The following is a 25,872-nucleotide window of genomic DNA, read 5'->3' as shown; positions in this document are numbered from 1 at the left end:
TCAGGAGGTCAGGCACATTTATGTTAGAGTATGCATGCCTTGCTACAGCATCCTGAGAGCTCATTCTGGTGTGGTTTGATTAAATTGATGAAATTGGTTTGCGCTCTCTCTCTCTCTCTCTCTCTCTCTCTCTCTCTCTCTCTCTCTCTCTCTCTCTCTCTCTCTTCTGAATTGCTGTGGGCTGCCTCCTCAGCTTCTGTGATATATGTTTCATAACGGTCCTGAGTCAGTGGAAATCTGTTACTATGACTGGCTGAGTAATGGAATTGAGAATTGATGTTACCATGGCAATATATGGTATGTTGTTTATGTGTGAATCAAGAGACCAGTCATTTTTTGTGCAGGTCATACTCATCCTTAATGTTTTGCACAAGCACATGAGTATTCCTGTGTTACCGTAAGCTAATGTTAATAGCTTGCTGGAGACCAGTCGTCCCCAGAGGATTGGAACCTCGGATTGAAACAGTTTCGACCTTGTTGCTGGTCTCCATGAGCCCCTTGTGTGTAATTCAGATATATTGTGGTATATGCCCAATATTGCAAAAACTTTTGAATCACTGGCTTTCCTAAGATAGATTTTCCTCCCACTGAAGAAAGTAAATAGACAGCCAGATAAGATAATGGCATTTTTATATACTTTGAGATTTTTTTTTTAATGGCAGAAATATTATCTTTTAATCTGTGGGCAAAATGACCAAATAGTGGTTAAACAAAAGATATATCATCTGCCTGCAAAATCACATCGAGTATTAATAAATATAACTTTGATTTTCTTAACGAATATTAAGTAATTCAGCCTGTAATTTTCCTTGGAAAAAAAAGCAGACGTTAAAAAATGCCAACACTGCAGATCTGGATGGAAAAAAAGAGTAGTGCCTCTTAAAGCTGGAATTACCCCAGTAATGCTGAACAAAATGGCTTAACACATCAGATTTAGCCTATAATGTGACTAGCTGATGATTGGTATAATTTGATAAATAATCTAAATAAAATTTTCTGACTGAGAATAAGATGTTTATGGAATGCTGTGTCTCTGCATGGCTGCTGTTAGGTCTGTGCTGTTCCTCTTTAACTGTACTTTCTTGAGGTCAAGCACTTGTAGCTATGATATGTGCCACAGAATCATGAAGCACATCTTTATCCAATATAGAATAGGTAGAATGCTGAGAAAGTTTTTGTACTTCATATTTCTTAATTGCAGCCTGTTAAGCTGTGAAGGTTGTCTTTAATAATCATACAACCTCCTGTGCACTGCTGTAGATATTTATCAGTGAAACATTAAATCAAGTCAAGTCAAAAAGCTTTTATTGTCATTTTAACCATATATAGCTGTTGCAGTACACAGTGAAATGAGTCAATGTTTCTCCAACCATGGTGCTACATAAAACTGTTTCATAGCCACCTAAAGTGCAACTGTGCAACCTGGTGCAAACAGTGCAAGACAAGACAAACAAGACAGACAAGACAGTGTGGGACAAAAGACAGTGCAAACAAAAAATGACAAGACAATACACAAAAGGCAATACACAAAAGAGCAGAAAAGAAACAGTGCTGACCAGTGTAAATACTGAATGTTCAGACAATATTACGTGTGCAGAAATACTGGAATGAACACAGTGTTATAGCAGCAGTTACCTGAGATGTTGTACAGGGATGTGCAAAACAACTGAAATGTCAGACTCCTTGACTCCTTTAATCCATTATCATGTAAAATAGAATGCCATTCACATGATGCTGACCTGACAAAGCAGGAAAATAGAAGGGCTGTTTACTGTTTACTTCACTGTTGTGCAGTAAGACATTTAGACAGGATTTTTCTGTGTTACCAGCATTCCATAAAGGAGAATGAATCAATACTAATTGTGGTACCTATTGGCTGCTTAGCTGACTTACCTTTTAATTGTGGTCATATATGATTCTCAGCAGGCTTTAATGCTCGCTGCCCCTGAGAAATTGTTTGCCCCATAATGTGGATTTTTGTTTAGAGTTAAAAATTATTCATATCACAATAATCATTTAGCGTTTTATCACAGTCATCTGTGTTTCTGCCCCACCCACCCCACTCCCAAAAAAAGGATGACTACGGAATGTGCTAGATTTTTTTTTGGAGCATGAAAAAATGTGGCCCATAAATTCTACGTCAGCAACGGCCTTCCAAATGAACTGCAGTAGTAAGTGTATTTTAGAAGTGTAATGTAACAGTATAGCTATGATATATTGCATAACTGATTGGTACATGACTACAGTTTCAGAGTTACCTGTGCAGAATTTCAGCACCATGGAGAGTGCATTTACCTGTGCTGGCAGATATAATATACCTAAAGCAAACTTTTAGCCATGTTTTTTTTATTGTTTGTTTGTTTGTTTTGTTTTCATTTGTTTTTTGTTTTTTTTTTGAATGAATGAATGAAATGGGCTCTGAATTTTACAGTTTATCAAGACAAATTGTACAAGATGTCCTAAATGATGAGATGTTCTGGAGCCAAAATACGCAGTGTCGTGGCTTGGCTTGGGCTTGAACATCTTCACGACACAGAACACACTGCCAACACAAAAGAGGACAAAATCAAGTACAAAAATGGGAAGGTTTAAAACTAAGATCCAAGTTGTTCATGCCCAACCCTAACCCTAACCCTACGTACCAAGTTCATTGTTATTTGATCTCAGCGCTAAATGTCTTTTGTCTATAAGAAAAACTGAATCTTATACTTTTGGGGACTGTATACAATTTTAGTCCAAACACATTTGCTTACAATGTGCTCTATCTCTCTATGGTTCAGACTTCTTAGACAGAACATTAAGAGTCTAAGGTATTGAAATATCTTGCTATACAATTTTATTCAATTCCAAAATCAATCTTACATAGCGTGGAAAAAGATGTTCAGTTTTGGCTGGAGGTAATTTGTTACTCAAGTGTTGTTTTATTAGAGTGTTGATAGTGCTTTTGCCTTAGCTATCCCTCTGGTACTGTCTGAGTCAACAGCAGTCAAAATAATATAATATTTAATGGTGTAATCTCATTTTCGAATCTTTATACTCCTATTAATTGACCTTTGTCTTGTATTCTGTATATATTTCCCTAAGGTAATAAAGACTAATGTAGAGTGGTTTTTGCCAGGTTCAGGAAGACAGGAACAATCCAATACTATGATAATGTAGTCTGGCTTGAGTGAAAGAGTAAAAGGCTTTTTAAAAAAACATATCTTGTCTGCAACTCTACATTTGCTTCTAGGGTCACAGATATGCTTTTCAGATTCTTTGGACAGTTGTATTCAGTGGACATTTACTGGTATATTCCATCATATAGGCAATGCACAAAGAGAGAAAGGTGTGTAGATGGATTAAAAATGAAGATCCACCTCAAACAGAATGATCATGAATTCACTGAAGACCATACATATTGTGGGTCCGCAATGCAGTTCCACTATCTGTATATCTATTTGTATTGGTTTAGTCTGTTTAGTTATGTATATTTTAAATCTGAGGTGTGAGAGGACTAATTTCATTATTTTTCTTTGATAGTTCTTGAATTCCAAGCAGCTTTTGCTTCTCCTTTAATACTGCAGTAGCTACCATACTTCTGTGATAAAATCTCACAACATGTCTTGTTCTTTCCTTTCTGTATTGCTAAATTAATATTGCATGCAGAATATTTTATGTGAAGTGATAGACCCCAGCTATGGCCATGTTGCTAGCATTATCAGTCACAATTGTAGATGTTTTGTCATTTAAGTTCCACTCTTCACAGGCATTTCTATTCCTGGCCAAAGGATTTACTCCTGTGGGTTTGTGTCATGTAAAAATAAATGTCAGAAAAGCATAATTCTTTGTTTTTTAGTCAGTGTCAATATAATGGCAGGCATATAATGTTATAATATAATGGTTACATATGCTTGGATTGTGCATGGCATCTATCCATCTGTGACTGAGACTCATCCTGCTTCCATTAGCACACTTTGGACATCATCTTTAACTTGAACCTGAGTGTACAGCTCCGCAATGTATATGTGAAGTACCATCTCGGTAATATAGTGTATTTTCTAGAGTATGTGCATTTTTCAAGACATGGTAGAGCCTAGATGTTTACAAATAAAAAAAGAAATGGCAAGTGCTATATGATCTTTTGGAGTATTGCCTAATTTTGGTGTAGAAAATTATGTTTAAGGTGGGTGAGTGGGTCTTTTTTTATGCTAGCAATAGAAATGACATGTTACATATGTGGCTTTTGAATGTCTGTTCATATTTTGTGGTGAATCCAAAATGTTTCTTGATTGCATACAGGCGATGCCTGGGATGTTCATCATAAAAATGATGCATGCATCGATGTTTATGCATTGCTTTGGCCCATTGGTTATTTAATCAATACATAGATCCATAGCATTGGTCAAAACACAGGCATAAAAGCTAAACACAGGATATGCAGAAAACACAGAAACATATATAATGCAAGAGAAATCGCATCCTAAGACTAAGGAGGGACAGAAACAACAGGGTAGAAATAACCAAACTAATCAGGGCAAGACACAGAAGAGGTGAACACATTAGGGTAATCAACCGGTGACATGGGCGTAGACAGGAGCAAGTGGACAACAAAATCACATCATAGCAAAAGCAGATAGAAGGAACTGATTATAAAAGTACATAAGAGAGCTGAAATAGAGAATTTATGACATATTTTAAGTATAGGTTTAGAGTCAGTGAACCAAATTATGCATGGTCAGGCTTACTTTCAATGGACATTAATCTGTTAGATCTGAATATTAGATCTGAAACAGTTGAATCATGTTATTATAGTAAAATTCTCAAGGCTACAAACTGTAACTAAACCATACTGTCGATGTGAACATTGATGCGTATGTATGTCTTTGCCATTGCCGGTTATCTGTAACACACATGTTGTTCCTGCGGAAGGAACAGTTGCATAAACACTTCAGGGTTCCTCCTTCCTGACTTTAACCACAAACAGAGTAAAAAAACTCCCATTGCCTTAAGTCATATAGAAGCTCCACTGTGTTTAAGCTACCACAAACACTCTGGTAAAACTACTTCCCCAATTAAGTGAACACAAGCTGTGTACAGTCTGTCAGCATCGACTCCAGAACTGCTGAGCCATCTGCAGTCACATATACCACAAAACCCCAATGTGTGCATTTAATTTTTTTTAGATTCAGTTTCATTTTGACAGGGAGAGAGTGGTATATTTGGAGAAATCAGGCTCTGGAGTCAGGGTAGTGACTGTGATCTTTCCGGTGGACTAGACAACCTGTGGAGTTTCCATCTGTGCTCACCAAGCACAGAGAAAGTACCACGTCAATATTCTTTCACTAATCTTTCTACTTCATCCATAATAGATACTGGTGATAGTTCATGCTTTCTTTTTACTTACAAATAGACAGTATGTCAACCATCAGTATATTATTTTGCAGGATATTGTGCTTTAGCCCTTCTATTTTACATTTCTGGCATTTAGCAGACACCCTTGTCCAGAGTGACTCACATTTTATTTCAATTTATACTTGCTCATGGTCCCAGCAGTGGCAGCTTGGTGGACCTGAGACTCGAACTCATGTCCTTCAGATCAGTATTCCAACACCTTAACTGCTGAGCTATCACACCTACTTTTCTGACTACATCTTGCTGACAAAATAAATACGCTTTCCTACTGAGGAAGTATTTGTCTCTCCCTTTAATGAAGTGTGTGTGCTTATACATCCTTAATATCCTGTTCTTTAAACACAAATCAGCTGTGGATATTGTGTCCTGCTATATTATAATTTCAATCGATACTACTTTTTATCTGTGGGATGAATCATTTAGAGGCCCAGATGCACACAAGGATTCACAAATGTTGGAGCATAAGTTTAGTGCCTGCCTTCCAAAGCTGTCTCCAAAAGCACTTCCAAACCAGAGACTAATGTATTCTGTACTACATAACTCAAGAAAGGTCAGCTTTGCTATGTTGTCTGCCATCAAAGCCGTGTTGCATTGAGATGTGCTCCAATAAACATAAATACATGGCAAGCCAATATGGAGAATGGGTCAAGAGGTTGCTAGGCATGTGTAAAGAGAAAGCGATAGAAAATCATGGAGCTCTGTCCACTCAGATAATTGGTTTTCCTATTTTTTTAATGCTTAGAATACACTAACACCTTCAATCCCATTAGCAACAACCTTGCTATCTTTACACACTCTGTCTCTATACCTTCCACTTAGGGATTTCACATGAAGGCCACTCCATTTTGTATCAGCACCCAGTACCAAGACTGCAATGTAATGCTTATTTTTGTTTATGGGTGCAAACAGAGAAGGTAGGTGAAGCTTAGCTACATTCTGAGGCATGCTAAGACTACAGTGCAAGGGGGAAAATATAGATATGCACCAGGAGACCGGGGGAGGGGGCTAAAAAAAGCAGCCAGTCAATCCCTCATGCTGCTCCCCGTGCAAGTGTGTCAAACCCTCCTGCTTCAGTAGAGTGTAAGGACTGCTTCTAGCATGGGCTGTGTGCTTATCTACAGCAAAGGATGATTCAATGGTCTGCTGCTCACCGTTGCCACGACAACTCATTTCTCTTCCCTGGGCCTTCGAGAGACCCCATGCTGACAAACTTCCTGAATGGACCTCTGCTTCTTCAAATATAGCCTTAAACATAATGGGCAACTGGGGTTTATGACTAGGCTTTGTAGCAACTTAATCGATTTTATTGATGCAGATGTATTGTGCCGAGATGCCCATGATGCATTGTGGCAGATACAAGGTTTCCTAAAGTCCTGGATAACTCCTAACCCATGCATTAATAATAGTATCTATGAGACTTTTCTAAAGTTGCACTTGCTGATGATTGGCATATTCTAACATAATTAACTTTCCCTCTCATCTTTTAGATTAGTTTTGTGTAGATTTCTATATTGTTCAAGCAAGAAGCTATGATGGCAAGAAAAACTCCCTAAAATGTTATGGAAGCTTGAGATTTGACAGTCAAAAGGGAGCCTAGCCATCTACTGGGTGATGCCCTCATGCAGCTTAATTTCTGATCAAGATAAAATATGCATGACTTTAACATTCAGCTGAGGTATAGACAGTTATTATGGGTGTGGAAGAAGAGTTACAGATGAAATTGTGGGAGTTTGGTTTTGCTCTAGGTAAATGAATAACGAGCAGGAAACAGAGAGCAAAGGGGTGTGGGCATGGAAGAGATGGAGTTTCAGGTGTGGTCTCTCTCACAAACTTCTACCTATCTCATAAACTATCAACCTAACTTCTACACACACGCATATATATATATATTTCTTTTTTCACAATCGCTTTTAAATCTATGTTGGACTTTTGCCGTTGGGTTCTGAAGATGTGGTATATGCAGAACACAGGACAAACTGCTTTAGCAGTCCGTAAGCCTGAATTCTTCTACCATCTTTTGAGTTCTACCATCTACCGCATACCATCTTGCTTATCCATCTGCTATTTCTTATCTTCTCTGTACCTGGATTTTGGGAAATACTGTGTGACTCACAGTGTAGCTCTGCTTTGCTTTCCTCCGTGAACACATCTCATCCAGTTGATCTTGTTATGCACTTTCCTGGAGTGATTGTAGAAAACTAAGTATGCAAGATCTCCAGTATTATCAAATGCTTTAACAGATTGTCATGAGTGGTGTGGACAAAAGGAAAAAGCATTTACTCATATTCTGTTCTGTCACTATCACACAATGTCTAATGGAACAGCTGGACTCAAGGTAATACAGTAAGATTACAAGGCGGTATATTGTATGGCTATCTAGTCTGGGTTTAGGCCAATTTGTGAGATCTTAGTGTATTTGGCATACAAACTAAAAGAAAAATGAGTTTAATTTGCAGTCTAGTGAACAATGGGAGCTTCATTACTAATGTTAGGATTCATTTGAATTTAAAATTGGATCATTTGCATTCGGAATTTTTATATTCCTGTAAAGCAGCTTTGCGAGAATGTCCGTTAAAAGCACTAAACAAATAAAAATTTCATTAAAGTAAAGCAATATAATGCTTTCTCTGAGCAGCGACATGCGACATTGTCATGATATTTTTGACTTGTGCATACATGCTGAAGTAAATGTACTCAAAGTAAAATATTTATTTTGAGGTAAAACCTAGATGGTTGCTGTGCATGAGGAAATTCTCTCTCATGTGAATAGGTACAAGACCAGCACTTAAATCTATTGAAAACGATGGTATTATGGTAGACACATATGGTGTGTTTGTGCCTGTGTGTATGTTAGAGAGGTTGTGCGACAAAGATGATGAGTGAGAAGTTAAATGAGATGGAAGGAGAGAAGAGGAGATGAGTGAGAAGCACTTGAAGGCGAAGCTGTTAATGCATCAGCATCAATGTTATGGAGTGTGATGAAAATCAGGGTTAGACATAGAGAAAGATTTATGATGCTGTGAAAGCCATCAAAAATGGCAGGGTCAGCTGACCGTGGTGTTGCCATGGCGTTCTGGGAGTGATGTGAGAGAGCATGAGTATTCAGATGGACTGGGGATCACTGGTCATGTTTTTGATATTGCTATTTACAAGCCTGTGTGTGTCATATTGTGTTTAATGTTCCTCTTTACACACTAAGTGTTCAGCTTGATCTGTGCTAAAGTGAAAAGCAAGCAGAAGATAACCTTCTGACATGAATTCTTGGGTTGTGTGTGTTAGGGTTTTATGGGTTTGGCACATTTACCAGAACCAAGCAAGATTGTACACCATGTACAAGGCTAGATGTGTGTATTCATTCGTCTGAGCATGATACTGAGTGTTACTTTACTGTGACTTTACTCTCTCTCACTTGCCAGCTGGAGGCTTTGAAAACCAGATTAAATCTGAACACTCCAAACTGTGATATCTGGCACTGCAGCTTTTATCTCGACCCCCAGACAGCCTGTGAAAAGGCTAATGTGATTTTGTCTGTCATCGTCTATCAGCACAGAGCCAATCAAATGCTACCATTAATGCTCTATATTTACAGATACATTCAGATATATTCTACTTCAGATGTATTCTACTTAAATTTGACATATCCAAAGTTGTGGAAGTTACTAACTGACCTCGAAGGTTCTCTGAAAGTCTTACAGAAATCTTTTTTACAAAAAAAAAAAAAAATTGCATGTTTTAACAAATATAACTCAAACACTGATCTATATATCTTTATCTATATCACTTAAGCAATAATTAATCTCTAACTAAAGAAACCTTTTTTATGTAATTTTGTTTTTTTATCCCAGATTGTGTTTCATAGTGAGGCAGCAAAGATAAAAGACGATTTACACTCCATTAAAACCATTTCATCGTTGTTCTTTTACAGGAGGCGATGTAATATAGCGCTAACACACAGTGGCCACAAAATCAAATCAACCACCAGGAGGCACATACTGTTTTAGAGTGTTATGAAACATCCGGATAAATTGACTTGGGGAAATGAATTGACTCTCAATGGGCCACAAAAGTGTCTCTATTCGTTGCACTAGAGGAACACAGAGCTTCTTTTCATACTGCATTGCTGTCATTGCTCTGCATTGTTTCCATGCCTCATTTCACCTTAGTGTCCTAAAAATTCTTTACATTACTTTCAAAAAACATCAAAATGGCAAAATTATATCTCAATCATAATGGTTGCATCTCTGCTTGGCTCCTATAGGTGGCGCCCCACTGAGTGAGCTGTCATGGCCGTCCTCTCTCGTTGTGGTGGCTGTCTCCTTCTCTGGGCTCTTCACGTTCATCTTCCTCATGCTGGCCTGCTTGTGCTGCAAGAAAGGGGACATCAGCTTCAAGGTGAGTGTGTACTCTTCACTGACTTAACTTCATCCATCAAACCAGTTTGAAAAATTAGAAGTGGATGAGAAATTAAATCTTGAGTTTCTGGCTTCAGCAGGATTTTTTATACAGCCATTACTCAGCGAAATGAGCAGTTTCAGAGTTTTCACAACAGAGATAAAGACCCTGCTTGATTTATTAGCACAGATGGAGGAAGTGAAACAAAGAAAGATATGAAAGACAAAAAAGTGACCTCATGACAATATTAGTCATGCACATTCTCAGCCATACACGACTTCAGCCATACACGACTATTTTTAAACAAATTTGAAACATAAGAAGAGCCTTCCAATGACAAGTAAATGGCATTTATTTTTAGTTTATTAATGTGCAATAAAATCTGTCATTATATGCTTGACTTGGTTAACATCAGTTGGCTATAATTATTAGGGATGCAATGAAATTTTGTCCACCAGAAATTACCATCGAAACAGCACATTCACTGTTTAGGACATTAGAAATTCTAAAAATAACTGAAAAACTAAAAGTCATTAACAGTCCTTTAAAATTCTTTAACTAAATGCTAAAGGTGTGTTTGTTGTAATCCTTGTCACTTTTGATGAAAACTAAGTAACAGTGCATATAAGGTATTGCGCACTTCTGTTATTTGGGCCTTCTGTAAGAAAAGAAACTTGACATGAATATAGATGATGAATAAACAGCATCTGTGTTTATTTTGGTTGCACATGTTGGTGTAATGAGTGTCATTACTGTAACAACACTTTATTAAGCAGTTGTTTAAAGATGCTGAAAATACAATATGTACATTTAGTTTATTTATGTCTTGTACACTTAGGGTGGTTTTCATGCTGGCGGTTTGATCTGAAACAAAGCATAGTTCACATGAAAAATTAGTAATGTGAAAGCTGTCATGTAGACCTGGAAGCGCACTGAGGTACCGATCCAAGACTCCCTGAATTTATTTACACTGGAACTATGCCACGATTCCTGTGAATGCGAACATAACTCATTCTTGAAGTTGCACTTAGTGAAGTTAACTGCGCATTTGGTTTTAGCCAATGACGACATCATTAGTTTCCACAACACACGTGTACGATGAGTTGCAGGGAAAACAGAACTATACTATACTGTACATCATAATACCAAAATAATATAAAACAAAGCATATGGTGAGTTGTGATGTGTAATCACATGGGATGTGATGTGTGATGGCATTGGATGAACGCAAATGCACCGGCATTTGCTAGAATACAGAGAGAAACCAGACAAACTCTGTGGGAGCGCTGTGAACAGTAACACTCGGGTCGGACCCGAGCAAATGTCCCGTGTGAAAATCACTTTAGTCACTTAGCAGACCTTCTTATGTGAAAGACAAGTGTTTCAAGTGCATAAAGTTTAGAAAGACATTTCAATTAAGTGCTAACATTAAAAATGTGTTATCATGAAGATTGTCAGAAAAGGAATGTTTTTAGAGTCTTGCTGGAAAGAGTGGAGACTGGGACTGTCTGTTTCAGAGAAGGACATGCCAGACATCTTGAGGTTGAAGACCTGGGTTGGTGTGAGACTTACGTTCTCAGTTCTCACTTTTCTGTTTTCACTTCTCTTACACATGCAAGTGAAAAAATAGCACAGCCTAGATTAAGATAGCAGGTTGGATGGGGTCATATTAGTTGGTGGATATGGTGTGAAGTGAAAATAGGAAGTATATCTGTTTCTGGAGATGAGCAGACGACTCACTCTAAAAACAAGAGGGGAAAAAAAGGAACAGCTTTAAGAGGCTGTGCTAAACCGTGTTTGTGGAGATTTCTAAATCAGGGGTTATAATCAGGAAGATGAGGATTAATAGGTAGCTTTTTTCATGCTCTAATAAGAATGCAGGTTCAGTGTAACAAGGATCAGTGTATAAGTGAGATGAGAGACAGACAAGCATTAATTCTGATCAGATCCTGGCTGCATTGGACCTGTTTATATTGAATAAAGCATGAGTCATCACACCATGTTTCTCCACTGACAACTCGGATCCACACCAAGTAACGAATCAAGGTTGTATTAGTTTGGACCTGTGAGCTCCTCGGATTGAGGCTTAATGAGTGTACATGCAGTTGTTATAGCTGATAAAAGAGAATGTCTTGTGAGTTTAGGCGGTTGGTTTATCTCTGGCTCACCCATGCTGGGAGGTTTGTGATGGATTGTGAAGGTGAGTCAGAGATGCCACCATGTCACAGATAATTAGGACAGTGTATGGTATGATGTGGACACTGCAGAGATGCCACCCCATGGAGAGGAGAGCTTTGTGTTTGTAGTTTATCGTTAAAGAGTGGTAGTGGTATTTTGGTTGGTTAGACAGTGATTACAAAAAGAATAGACAGAAAAAAAGAAAAGGATAAAGGGAGAGGGAAAGGGACAGGACGTGAGGGGGAAGGGAACGGAATGTAAAAACTGAGGCTGAGACTCTCTGCAGTAGTATTTTCCACCCCCTCTTCCTCTGCACTGAGGCTGTCTGCAGCTGGCTGTTCTTTAGGGACTGCTGGCTCCCTCGCCCATTCTTCAGTGATCAGTAAAGCATAAAGCATGCATTCCTGAAGAGAGTTGCGTGGAGATTTCTCCACACTGTACACTGTTAAGATGTGTTAATTCAAGGTTCATGGAAGGGTTATGAATGTAAAATATCAAAATGCCAAACAGACAATGATTCCTGTATTCATGGCGAATAGTCCAAATGCTGTTAGCACAGTTTTGTACCAAAGCGTGTTAGAAAATATTGTACTAGGGAAAATCTAATGGTAGTGCTTTAGTTTTCGCTAACTGGGTTCCAATATTCTCACAACAATGGTTACTGGTTAAGTTTGTGCTGTACTAAAGCATGTAAGCGGGACTTTTTGAAGAATAATGAAAGAAACAAAATTTATTCTTGTCCTGCAACAAAAAAAAGACATTTCTTAATTCTCACCATATTTATAAAGCCTTATTGTGTGCCAGTTAGACTAACTTGCGGATGTTGGGTGGTGTCTGTGGTTAGGGCATACCCTGTCTTGGGGCAGCAGAGGGCTCCACAGTTCTGTACCAGTGTAAGAAGAGAAGATGTGTTTATCGGACAGTTGTGGAGGTGATATTCATGTTGACTATGTGTGAACTGGTGCTAGTGTTTGGATGTGTATGTACATCCATGAATGCCTGCTTGTTTTGGGGTCAATGGGTGCAGTTAACAGTTAGAAGCTTTATCTATGACACATCAGCATAGGGGAGAGAGAGAGAGAGAGAGAGAGAGAGAGAGAGAGAGAGAGAGAGAGAGAGAGAGAGAGAGAGAGAGAGAGAGAGAGAGAGAGAGAGAGAGAGAGAGAGAGTGAGTGAGTGAGTGAGTGAGTGAGTGAGTGAGTGAGTGAGTGAGTGAGTGAGTGAGTGAGTGAGTGAGAGAGAGAGAGAGAGAGAGAGAGAGAGAGTACAGTCTCTAGTAGGTCAAAGATTTCCAGCCCAGCCTCCTACTCCATCTCTTCCCCAGCAAATAGAAGCCTGTCAGTTCCACAAACTTCCAAACACCAGAAAGCCATTAAACAAAGTAAGTTTCAATACAATGCCGAGAACTACATTAATTACTGGAATCAATTTTGGTAGCAAAGTGAATGGTCTCATTAATAATAATGGCAGTATTGGCAGTAAGTTAGATGACAAGGAAATGGAAAGCTATTGGTTATAATCATCTCTTAAATTTACCATATAGACAAATAATGTGGTGCTCATAAATTAATCAAATCAGGATGGGCAAAATCTGTGAGAATTTTGTTAGTTCTGTTTATATTCTGCTATTAAACACAGATATGCTATCATTTATCCTCTGGTTATTTTTCTTTAATCAGTGTAAAAGATTCTGTGACCACTGTTTATTCAGGTGGCCACTAAAAACTGTTGGACTTCTTTAGAGTTTTAATATCCCAACATTAATTTGTTAATAAAAAATATTTCCGTACAGTGATGGAGTATAATATCCTAAGTAAACAAATGCCCTTAATTAGTGCTACTTACAGAAATACTTTCAACAACCTTCATGATACTATGCTTTAGTTCAGTATCTACGAATCCTATCAAGCTAAAACCCTTTGAGAGACATCAAGAAATGTGAGGCTTTTTTTAAGTACTCATTTGTGTTCTTTATTTTATATACTGGTTCTTTATTTATTTAAGAAATGACTAATATTCTTAAGATTTTACAGCTGAAATATATTTCAGTAAACTAGAAAATTGTTTATGTTGAATTTCCAAGTGAAAATATATTATGAATATGAAATATTACAGAAAATGTCAGTAAAGAAAGCAGCATATTACTTAATGGACATGGTTTCAGTAAAAAAGGACAATGAAGACTGCTGGGTTTTACAAGTGTGACAATCAAAGTCTCCGGAAGAGCTTTAGCTTGTTCTGTAAGATGTAGTCATGGAAACAATTTGTGCTGTTTTCTAAGGAAATTAGCTAGCATGTATTTTTTTAAGCATTTAATTCATTTCATTATTTTTAAGGCATATTTGCTTTACAGCATATCTTTGCATTTGTCTAAGACTTTTGCAAAATACCGTTTATATTTGCAAATTTGTCTTGTGCAGGAATTTGAAAACACTGGTGAGGAGTACCAGGCAGATCTGTCCACTCTTGCCTCCTCTGGCTCTCAAGATTGCCCAGATGTCTACGTCCTGCCCCTCACTGAGGTTTCACTGCCTGTGGCCAAACAACCATGTAGATCAAGTAAGAACATATTGTAGATTAATGTAAAATGCTTTATTATAGGAAAATAATAAATGATGGAATTTTGGGTTGCAAAGCATTGGGGTCTTTCCACACCAAAGTTGATTATTTTCCAATCACATAATGTTATTAAATGCTTTATTCCTATACAATAAAAAATGGCAACCATTACAATTTTATTGGAAGCACTGGCACATCATTTGTTCATAGTTATATTTAATGTTGTGTAATATCAGTGAAACAAGTTACAGCTATTTCTTATGTTATATACGTTATAACTGCGAGAAAATAAGCAATGACATTCTTGAAGATACTTAAAAAATGAAAACAACATACTCTTAATGTTATGGTATAAAATAATCAATATATAATATAAAATAGCATATAACCTGTTTTATACAATTTCTCTTCTTACACCAGATGTAGCCAAACAAGGCATGTTTTCTACTGGATCTCTAAATGCAGTGCAGCTAAAACTCATGACCATCATTTACTATCAGTTCAGCTCATTGTAATTGTTAGATGTAATAACTTTATAGCTTCAGTGCAGGGCATCTTGAGCATCAGAGCATTCTGAGATCCAGACATTTCTTTGTTGGCTTTGAATTGTGGATATAAAAATTCTACACACCCCTGTTAAAATAATAAAAAATTCTAAGTGTGAAATTCTATAAAAATATAAGTGAAAAAACATTTTGAAACATTTTTAGGGAAACATAGAAAGAAAAGGAGAAATGGAAAAGTTACAATAACCTGGTTGCATAAGTGTACACACCCTTCTACAATTGTGGATGTGGTAGTGCTCAAAATGAACCGAATAGAACATTGTTCAATTTCAGTCTCACATGATAAAAATAATTATCATATAGCTGTCATATAGCTATCATATAGCATTAATAAAAAAATATTCTGATGAACTCAAATCTATCTGGAAAGTAGTGAGTTTGAGTTTAGCATGGAAGCTCTGAACTGGTATTATGGAGAAACAAGTCTGGTATAGTGCCAGCATGTCTCAATTGGCCTTTAAAGAACGGGACCTCTGTCCAGGCTCACTGGGGTTGCATATAGAAAAAGAGTCGGGTTGTTTGCATTCTTACAGTAAACACTAGAGCAGAGAGAGAGAGAGCTGCCTCGGAGAGCCGAATGCACATCTGTCTGTTGCATAACATGTAGTGGGACTGGCCCAGAGAACTGCAGCGTGGCTTAAGGAAGCCATCTGAAAAGCAGGACTAGAAAGAAATATATAACTATATAGCTGCTTACTGTTGCTATACAGTTGTCATTTGTAAAAAACTAGAATAAATACAATTATTTCACAAACCAACAGTATTAACAAATGTTTTCCTTGACTTAAATTCTGGTGGACTGTAGATCTTTGGAAATTTTACATTAAATGATTAACAGCAGATTGAATGGCAGACTACGTTTGAGCAGGACGTTTGTGTGTGGTGCAATATGTCTGTGTGTATTGTAAGGAGGGGTAGACGGAGAACCTTGGATTGGAGCAAGATACTTCAACAGGGCAGCCAATAGGAGCCTTCACTTCAGCCATCCATAGTTACGGGCATGTGATTGGTCCAGGTGTTGTGTGGAGGTCCCCCATTAGACTGAGCAGTGCTTGGTCACAGTGAGGCTGAGTCCAGACTGTTAATCTTCCAGCTTTCTACACTGAGTTAATTCAGTAAAGGTGAAAAAGAACCGAAAATTGATACTTAGAAATTTAAAGACTCCCACCAGTTTATTTCTCTGTTCAATCCAGAGACTTTCTCAGGGATAGGCAGGCTGAGTGTAACTCTTACCACACAGAACACATGGGTCAGATGTGCAACAGCACAACGGCAGAATATCGATCACCTTAATGCAATAATGTCTTATTAATTTAGTGAAATTTATATCATATCAGGTACATGTACAGTAATGTACCACCTTTCAGAACCTACACAAAGAGCAATAAACAGGACCAATCTTAAACAAGACACAGTGCCACCATTGACTGGAATCAGATTTACACATATATGAGTAACTATTCATTTTATGAAAGTCAAATTACTTTGCTTTCAAGTAAAGTTAAATCTATATATCTTTGTGGCTGTGAATATGTGCTATGTCTATGCTTAAAAAATCACATTGTCTGTCTACTTCTAAATTAAAGTATAAATCTTAGTTCTAAAAGGAATAAAGCATTATATAGGATATGATGGAAGTCCAAATTAGGGTTAAACAGCACCACACACCTACAGATCATGAAAATTGTAACAGATTAAATGGAATATTTAAATTTAAATGTGCAATTATTGAAAGAAAAACAGAAACAAAAAAAAAAAGAATTAATTTCCATGGAATCTGCCCGATATAATGGTAAAGGTGTGCCATTATTTATATCAAATGCAAGATCTAACTATTTTCCAATGGGGGTGGCATGGTGGTAGTGGCACTGGAACAATGCTGCCTTACAGATCCAGGGTCCTTGTTTAAATTCTGAGCTCAAGTTACTGTCTGTGTAAGTTTAAAATGTCTAAAGTTGATCTATATACACCGAAGTTTATTTCCTCCTCTCCAGTTGACTTTCTTCTGGGTTCTTCCTCCTATTGGCGAACTATAGGTGAACTGGTTGCGCTAAATTGCCCCTACATGTGAATGTGTGTGTCCTGTGATTATCTGCTGTCTTGTTCTTGCACTCTGGGTTCCCTGAAAATTGGTTATTAGAGATAAATTAATGAGTGAATTTCTAAATGCCAATTCCTGCAAACTCATGTCTACAAAAAAAAAAACCCCAGAAACAATGGTATAAGAGAACAATTCTAATAAGAATTGGCATAAATTAAAGCAAACAAACACCTGACCAAGAAGCTGGACAAAAATTATGGTATTGAAATTGGAAAAGAACCTAAACTTACATTACTTTATTTAAGGTTTTTAAGGTGTTTGTCCAGAGATCCTTGAGCAAGCTGGCTAGCGTGTAGTGCATGTGTATCAATATTTGTCAGACCACCCAAGATATTATTGAGAACAGAGTTTGAATTGTTTTCCACAAAATTAACAGTCTTACTTTCAGTGCATAACAGGCATGCAACAATAAGCAGAAATCTCTAATGTCTTCTCATCCATGGACATCAAGCTCACGATTATAGTCATAAAATAGAGGTAATTAATTTTTATGGCATAGATATGGAACAAAAATTTGTAATTGTCACAATGTTCAAACACAAGTGGACACCATATTACTCATAGCTCATAGCTCAAATAGCTCAAATGCATTTTTAAAGATGGCCAAAGGCTAGGACTGGCCTGCAATGGAAGTGGGGTAGGAATGCACAGCTTCCAAATTCCACTCAAATAATATAAAAGAGCCAGTTGATGACCACAGTACGAATGAAAAGAGAGAGATAGTTGTGTCCGGCCGGGAATAAGGAGGGGGCAGGCTGTTATCACAGTGACAATCCAGGCTCTGAGGAGTAGAGAATGGGCCTTGTGTCCAGCCTGGTACCGGGGTACCATGCGCCATCCCATACTGCACAAAGGCAGTGATTTTGCCATAGAGAAGAGCGTGAGCGGCTGTGAGTGGCTGGAATGAGTGACCTCTGGAACACTGAGGAGGAGGAGGATGGGCCACATCACTAGAAATAATACAGGGAGGGAACTGTAGGAGGGGACAAGGGAATAGTGCACACAGACCTTGAGTATGTGAGGGGGGGGTCATGTGTTTGACAGAGGTCTTTCTGGTGCTTACAGAGCTCTGTTTGTTTATCTCGACCCCCACAGCACCGTTGTGAGACAGGGACATAGACAGAGACAGCATAGTGAAGACAGGGCTATTATATGCTTCTTATGTCACTGCAGAAGGGTTTGGGACGTCAGAAACATTCTGACATGCGTAGAATAGGGACGTCCAGCAGAGCCTAAAGGATGACTGAGCTCTTAACTAATTTCTTAGCTCTGGGCATTATTAAAAGAACATCGGAACGAGGTACATTCCAGGCCACAGTTGTAGCCACAAGACATTTGGGACTATTGAGGGACAGTACGTGGTGGTGGTGCAGCAAGATGCCCAAGGCCACTAGAAAAAAAAGGAGAAAGGACTGCATTCCTTGCTGGGTGAAAGCTCTGAGTGTTCTTGGGAGTCATGCCGCCTTGAACTGGGCCAGCACTGCTGTTCTATTTCCTCCCTGAAGACCGAGCCATGGATTTCTGCTTTGCATTTATGACTGCTTTTTGCATTATTTCTACAATCTCCGGCAAATGCTCTTCCTCATTATCCATTGACTGCAAATGTGTTGTCTTCTGGTGTGCCATTTCAGAAAAAAATTCTGTAATTTTTTTTTTTATATATATATTTAGCTTCATTGTCCCTTTCTCAGAAGTAAGCATTTTTCTAAGCAAAATAATAATATTTAAATGTTGCCTTTCTTTTAATTGTCTTCCTCATTTGCCACTGGCTTGCTAAGATTTCAGAACTTCCTTGGCTTTTAGTCTCTTTCACGAAGATGCATTGTTCATTGTTAAACAAGTCACATAACCTCTTTTCCTGATGCTGCACACTTGCAATTTATGATCTGCCTTCCTTTCCCCCTATTTTATTTAGTTCAGCTGCTGAAGTCAGCGGATCTTGGACGTCACAGCTTGCTTTACCTAAAGGAGATTGGCCATGATTGGTTTGGCAAGGTGAGCTTTCTAAAACAAAGATAATTTTACAATGAAGGGTTTACAATCCAGGGTTCTAGTTCTTGCATGCAGTCTTGGCAGAGAGTCTAAGGTTAATGTGATGGCTGTGGAATCTGTGTATAATTATATACAATGTCATTCAAAGCTACTGTGCTGTGGAAGGCAGCTTCTGAGCCACGGGAACTGTTTGTGTATGGGGAATTCTATATAATTCTACGCACTTGTAAATCTATGTTGCTTAGACCACAGGATGGTTCATGAAAGTCTGCGTTATCTCTGATGAGGTTGTGTGTGTTTGCTTTTCAGGTTTTTCTGGGTGAGTTGAATGCTGGACTGAGCACCACACAGGTGGTGGTGAAGGAGTTGAAAGCCAGTGCCAGCATACAGGAGCAGACGCAGTTCCTGGAAGAAGCTCTACCTTACCGGTCTGAGCTCATTGCTATTACTCTCTCTGTCCTTTTTTCCATTACTCCCATTATTGCCTCTTTAGTCTGTCTAATATATTCATTTGATCAGTGTTTAATTGATCAAACTTTATAACTACCACGTTTGTATACTGATGTGTGTATGTATAAATGATACAGTACTCTGCAGCATCCTGCCATCCTGCAGTGCCTGGCCCAGTGCACAGATGTCACACCCTATTTGCTGATTATGGAATACTGCCCCCTGGTAATTGTCTTTCACTCTCATAAAGAACAAACCTTATTCTATTAGTCTGGTGTATACAAGCAGAATGGTGTAAATAAACACACCATATAGTTCTGCTTTCCCTGCCCTGTGTGTGTATTGAGGGAATGAGGCTCCATCTGCTGGTCAGTATAGGGTCAGTCTGTTCAAGTGGGCACATCTCTAGTAGAACACACTTTAAATGCACTTTGAAATATGTGTCTTGCACCCCTTTAAGGTGGTATATTACAGCTGATCACAACTTTGTGGATGAGAAGTTCTTGGTTGATTTCAGGGTGATGTCAAAGGATACCTCCGTAGCTGCCGGGCAGCAGGTTCAGCCACCCCTGACCCCTTCATCCTCCAACAAATGGCCTGTGAAATTGCCTCCGGGCTTCAGTACCTCCACAAACATAATTACATTCACAGGTGAGGAGAAACATGCCGCCTTGTTAGCTGATTCTCTGGCATATTTTCTCCCAGTACAGAGTGTGGATTTCAGCCCCTGTCTTTTGGTCTCTTCTTGTAACAATATCCTGATGCTGCCTGAGTGCCTCTTACAAACTCCAGCATCAGTGATTTTGTTGCTGGAGGTGAACCTGTTGTTCATCCGAAGCTCTGCTGACTGTCTCTGACTCTGAATTAAACCATTCAAAAGAATAGTACAATGGTACAATGATCAGACATTTTATTGTGTATTAAAATTGTAATGAACATTCACTTCATTGGCTGACTTTGATTTTTTTTTGTGTATCCTTAGTGACCTGGCTCTCAGGAACTGTCTCCTTACTTCAGAGATGTCTGTGAAGATTGGAGACTATGGTCTCTCTCACAGCAGGTACAAGGTGAGCAAAGAATTTAAAAGCAGGGACTGATGAGTTGCAATTTTAATGCTAATTCAGGTCATTGTTTCAATCCACATATGTTTCCTCTTTCTCTCTTAGGATGACTACTTTGTGACAGCAGATCAGATTTGGGTTCCACTACGCTGGATTGCCCCAGAGCTTATTGATGAGGTTCATGGCAACTTATTAGTAGTGGACCAGACAAAGGCCAGCAATGTCTGGTGAGAGAGGCTTTGCAAGTCAACCACTGAACATAAGAATAAACCTACCTTTCATGACACCAGAATTTAGAGGCCTTTTTTTTTTATTAGGTCACTGGGTGTGACAATCTGGGAGCTTTTTGAGCTGGGGAGCCAGCCATACAGACACTACACAGACAGGCAGGTGTTGACATATGCAGTGAAAGAGCAGCAACTGAAGCTGCCAAAGCCTTTGCTGAAAGTCCCCTTGTCTGAACGTTGGTGAGTAATTTCAGCTTCAGATTCATAATCACCTCCATTGGCCAAAGATCTTATATTCTCCATGTGCTGGACAATCATTACTCTCCCATCATCATGTACAAAACATACCGCAGGCAACTTGTGCAGTCATCGGTTATCCCTAAAATAATTACTATCAACACAGTGAATTTATTTTCTATCCTGAATGCTCATTACATTTTCTTCCTTGCAAAGCCAACAAATCAATACTCCTGAGGTCCAGTGTGGTTAGTCATTCATTTTCCTCTTTCACAGTCCAATCAATCATACATTTAGCTTTTTCCTAGAAGCTTGTGATCATTAATTCTGGTCCCACACAATGCCATTCATTACACATGTAGTCAAGTCAAGCAAATGTTGACCTTATGTTTGAGAGAAAGCCTGCTTTCTCTGTCAGCTTATTACAGAATACCTGTACATGTTGGTCATTATGCACTTTCCATATAGTTGTAGTACTGGCTTACCATTTGCAATAGTAACCAAAATAAACATAGCATACCTCTATGCAATTGTCCAAGCATAATTCTAGTATTGCAGTTTTCCAAAAATTGTGTTGTTTTTGTGCAAGAGCAGGTATGAAGTGATGCAGTTCTGTTGGCTGCAACCAGAGCAGCGGCCTGTTGTGGAGGAGGTCTACCTGCTGTTGAACTATATGTGTGCTAAAGGTACTAATGAGCCAGAAGAGGACTTTGAGAAACGCTGGAACTCCCTCAGACCAAGTCTAGACTCAGGTAGTGCCCAGAGAACACCAGCCCTTGAGGTACCATCTTCTAATTCCTCATTCCCTCTGCTGGAGCACTTCTCCATGGTTGACAGTTTCCAGTCTGAGAATGGTGATGAAATACTAACAGTCACTGAGACCAGCGATGGGCTCAACTTTGAGTACAAGTGGGAACAGGCCAGAGCTGAACAGCCCTACTTTTCCTCATCTACAAGTGGATCTCTACGAAGTAGCAACCCACATTATCAGGACATATACTATCCCCTCAGCAGTTCCACAGGAAGCATTAAAGGGGAGAGTCTCAATTTGGGTGCCTCCCCATCTCAATACAAGTCAGATTACCCAGGTGTGGTACCAGTGTTGAGTGCACACAGTCCATCTGTTAGCAGCGAGTACTATATTCGCATTGAGGAACCTGTAGAATGCAATATTAGTGTGGAAGAGGCCACTCTTGACTATAGTCCAGAACTTGAAGCCAGTAAATGTTCCTTCTCCATGGCTGAAATGAAAAGTCCTACTGAGGCTCATACGAACACATACTGTCCAGGAGCAAAAGTCTCTAATAGCATTATAAATGACTCAGATGCTAGCTCAAGTGCTGATCTCAGTGATGAGCCACGTCAAAGACAAGATATGAACCATATGGTTTCTGCAGAACAATTAAGTCAAAACTTGTCTCCCAGTGACCAAGATAGATTGCACTGTCAACTCGTACCCTCAGGAGAACAGGAAGTTCCTTTGAAGAGAGTGCAAATATTTGAGTCTTGCCTTAAGGCTGGGACCTTGCACAATACAGGTGTACAAGAAACTCCATTTGGCATGTCAATTTCACTGAGCAGCCCCAGTCTGGGACAATGTGACCCCTACCTTGAAGCAAACCAGAAAACTGTGGAAAAAAATATAGCCAATGAGGCCTATTATGATATGATGGGTAGCCTACCGAAGAATATTCCCAGGCCACACAATATAACCGTTGATGTTGAAGCTGCTGATTGTCTCCTTATGTGTGCTGCTGATCCAGAGGATGTCAGCAGTCATTTTAATGAGAGTGAAACAATTAACTGGACCTCAAACCACTCTACAAATAACAACACTTTAAACTTTGATGACCGGCAAACAAGGGGGTTTCTTGACACCTATTTTGATCTACACCACACCACACCTTCCAACAGTGCACAGACCTTACAGCAAGGGACAATAACAACCAGGCAAAATTCACCAAATTATAACTCTGATTCATTTAAACAGCACATGGATGTCATTAGCATCAACTCAAGTGCATTTTCATACTCAGATTCATACACAGAGTGTGTGTCATATATAAAACTCTGCTCTGAAGATAAGATGGTAGAATCATTATCCCCAGAAAAACTCCAAATTATACATCCAGCCCAGAACAGCCCTCATTTGTATATAAGAGAGAATATGAAATACGTCCCTATAAGGGATTATTCAAGTAGAAATCCTTTTTCACATTTAACTGAGAAATCAGTGAGTAAGGACAGAAGCACAACTCCTGCACAACACATAAAAGTGCGGTCAGCTGGTCCTACAATCACACCTACAGCCCTGTCTGAGTGTGTCTCTGAGTGTTGTCATACAGGGGACAGCATCAGCCGGGTAAAAACCGATGACTGCAGTAATGTCGATGTTACTGAAATTACCTCTGAGGTGTTTGCAGACTCTAACATTGATGTTGGGGACATTAACCTAGCACACATACCGTTGCAGAGAGAGATTCAGAACCCTCAGGAACTTATAGAGCTTGCCTCAAGTAGCAGCCCCTGTGAAGCCTTCAGTCCAGATGCTTACCACACATCCATTCAGCCTAAATCATTAGACAGTGGCTATGACACAGAGAACAATGAGTCACCCGAGTTTGTCATGAAAGACCTGGAAGGAAAACCAGTTCTCAGTACAAGTGTGGAATCAGACTATGAAATGGTCCTTCAGGTGGACCTTGAAGAAAATGGTTTGACCACAAATAGCAATAGTACTCTTAATCTGACAAGCCTGTGCAATAGGGATCAATACAGAGATTCAGCTTATTTTTCAGATTACGACAATGAAAATGAAAAAAGCCCATGTGAAGGAGGCAGCATCTTCTTTGACAATAAATTAGATGATTTCTTTGGAAAAGAACCTGTAAAAGACAACACCTTTAAGAAGACTGGGAGACATGTGGGCTTCCCAGTGAGTCAGAGGGAAGATCTGTTTCATTTTCCAAGTGTGACAGAAAATGTAGATAATGCTTTGCTGAGTGTCAGACAGTTGTGTCTTGAGAGGAGGAACATGGAGTTTGATCTAAGTTCATCTCCTGCATCAGGTCCAGAGATTACATTGTTAGCCCCATTTCCACCAGAGATGGGAGGATGTTTGACCAAAGAGTCTGCTCCAGATGATGGCCTCGGTGTGGAATCTGAGCACTCTGGAGAAGAGCCAGCCTCTGAATGCTTCTCCAGCACAGCTTCTGAGGGCTCGTCAACAACAAATGAAGTCACAACCATGGAGGACCAAGTTAACAGTACTAGCATGGGCTTCACATCTGCAGACTCCCTGGGTTCAACCTCCACTATACTGGAAGTCAAGGACTGTGAAAATGGAGAAGACAGTCCAGATTGCCAGATGGATGGGAAAAACGAGGAGAATAAAGTAAGGGAGCAAAAAGCAGAGGTAGCTGATGAAGCACTTCTGAATGTTAAGCGGGATGGTTCTCTGGACAACATTTTGCCTGCCTTACCAGAGAACCTGGACCTACCAGCACCCCTGGGGAACTGTGAGGAAGAAGAAGACTCTGATGACAGTGATGAATCAGATGAAGAGTTGCGTAGCTACAGTGTCCAAGAACAAAGTGAGGAGAGTGAGGAGGAGTTCACCACTGTTCCACTGGTTGTGGTGAGTGAGCGAAGTAGCACCAGGCATCTTCGTAGCCTTCTCAAAATGCCATCCCTCCTCACACAGTCCTTTTGTGAGGAGCTAGAACGCAAGAAGAAAGCTGTCTCCTTTTTTGATGATGTCACTGTTTTTCTTTTTGACCAGGTCAGTTGCATTGCATCCCATGTGGAATTTGAATTGTATTTTTTTTTCCTCTTTTTTTTTTTTTTTTTGTATCTAAGAAATAGTATATTTATTTTCTAGGACAGCCCTACAGGTGAACTGGCAGAATTTACCTTTCCTCCAGGGATGGAGGCAAATGGTCAGGCAACAGAGTGTAAGGACCATGCATCAGAGAAGGAAGTTAGTGACTCGGATAATGCTGTACAAGATAGTAAGTGTTAAATACACACACACACACACACACACACACACACACACACACACACACACACACACACACACACACACACACACACACACACTCACCCTTGTGCAACCAAAACAGCTGTGACCAATCAGGTTATGGACTCCACAAGACCTCAGAAGTTCTAATGTAATATTTGGTGATAACCTTTAGCAGAAGATCATTTAAGTCCTCTGCGAGGCCCTAAGATTTGAGGTGTTGTCTCCGTGGTTCAGAATTGTTTGTCCAGCATATCCCATAAATGCTTGATTATATTGAGTTCTGGGGAATTAGGAGGCCAAATAAACACTTAGGCCAAATAAAAAAGTGTATTTGGTCAACGATGTTTAGGCAGGTGATGTCAAAGTAACAACCACATGAATAACAGGACCCAAAGTTTCACAGCAGAACACTGGCCAGAGCTTCCCAGGTAATTTGTACACACCCAGTCATCGGCATAATGTAATAGAAAACATTATTCATTAGATCATTCCACCTTCTTCCATTTGTCCATGGGTCAGTTCTGATCTTCACATGCCCATTATAGGTTTTTTTAGCAGGTGTCAGGATAGACATATTGAGTGGTCTGCACATCCCCATACCATGCAAGCTGCAATTTCTGATGCTTTTCTATCGCAGTCTGCAGGCTTTCTATCGCAGTCTGCAGGTCTTTTTATCTCAGTCTTTTTTCAG

General features: G+C 39.2%; 1 protein-coding gene across 3 annotated transcripts in view; it reads left to right on the top strand.

Moving 5' to 3' along the window:
• The window catches only part of aatka (apoptosis-associated tyrosine kinase a), a 30,143-nt gene that overhangs the window by 1,718 nt on the left and 2,553 nt on the right, over positions 1 to 25,872 (top strand). For 2 of the 3 annotated variants that reach the window (XM_027141412.2, XM_047801064.1), the window contains exons 2-12: positions 9,653 to 9,786; positions 14,385 to 14,523; positions 19,106 to 19,185; positions 19,492 to 19,610; positions 19,770 to 19,857; positions 20,150 to 20,283; positions 20,615 to 20,699; positions 20,799 to 20,920; positions 21,011 to 21,160; positions 21,752 to 24,938; positions 25,038 to 25,167. In XM_027141412.2, the coding sequence (XP_026997213.2) occupies positions 9,653 to 9,786; positions 14,385 to 14,523; positions 19,106 to 19,185; positions 19,492 to 19,610; positions 19,770 to 19,857; positions 20,150 to 20,283; positions 20,615 to 20,699; positions 20,799 to 20,920; positions 21,011 to 21,160; positions 21,752 to 24,938; positions 25,038 to 25,167 (4,368 nt within the window). Of the gene's footprint in view, positions 1 to 9,652; positions 9,787 to 14,384; positions 14,524 to 18,315; positions 18,833 to 19,105; positions 19,186 to 19,491; positions 19,611 to 19,769; positions 19,858 to 20,149; positions 20,284 to 20,614; positions 20,700 to 20,798; positions 20,921 to 21,010; positions 21,161 to 21,751; positions 24,939 to 25,037; positions 25,168 to 25,872 lie in introns of those variants that run through there. The other variant, XM_047801065.1, reaches the window with a different exon arrangement.

Source organism: Tachysurus fulvidraco, chromosome 15, assembly GCF_022655615.1.
Source record: "Tachysurus fulvidraco isolate hzauxx_2018 chromosome 15, HZAU_PFXX_2.0, whole genome shotgun sequence".
Classification (NCBI taxonomy): Eukaryota; Metazoa; Chordata; class Actinopteri; order Siluriformes; family Bagridae; genus Tachysurus; species Tachysurus fulvidraco.
Note: the sequence above shows the minus strand (reverse complement) of the source record. Positions and strands in the feature narration are given on the sequence as shown.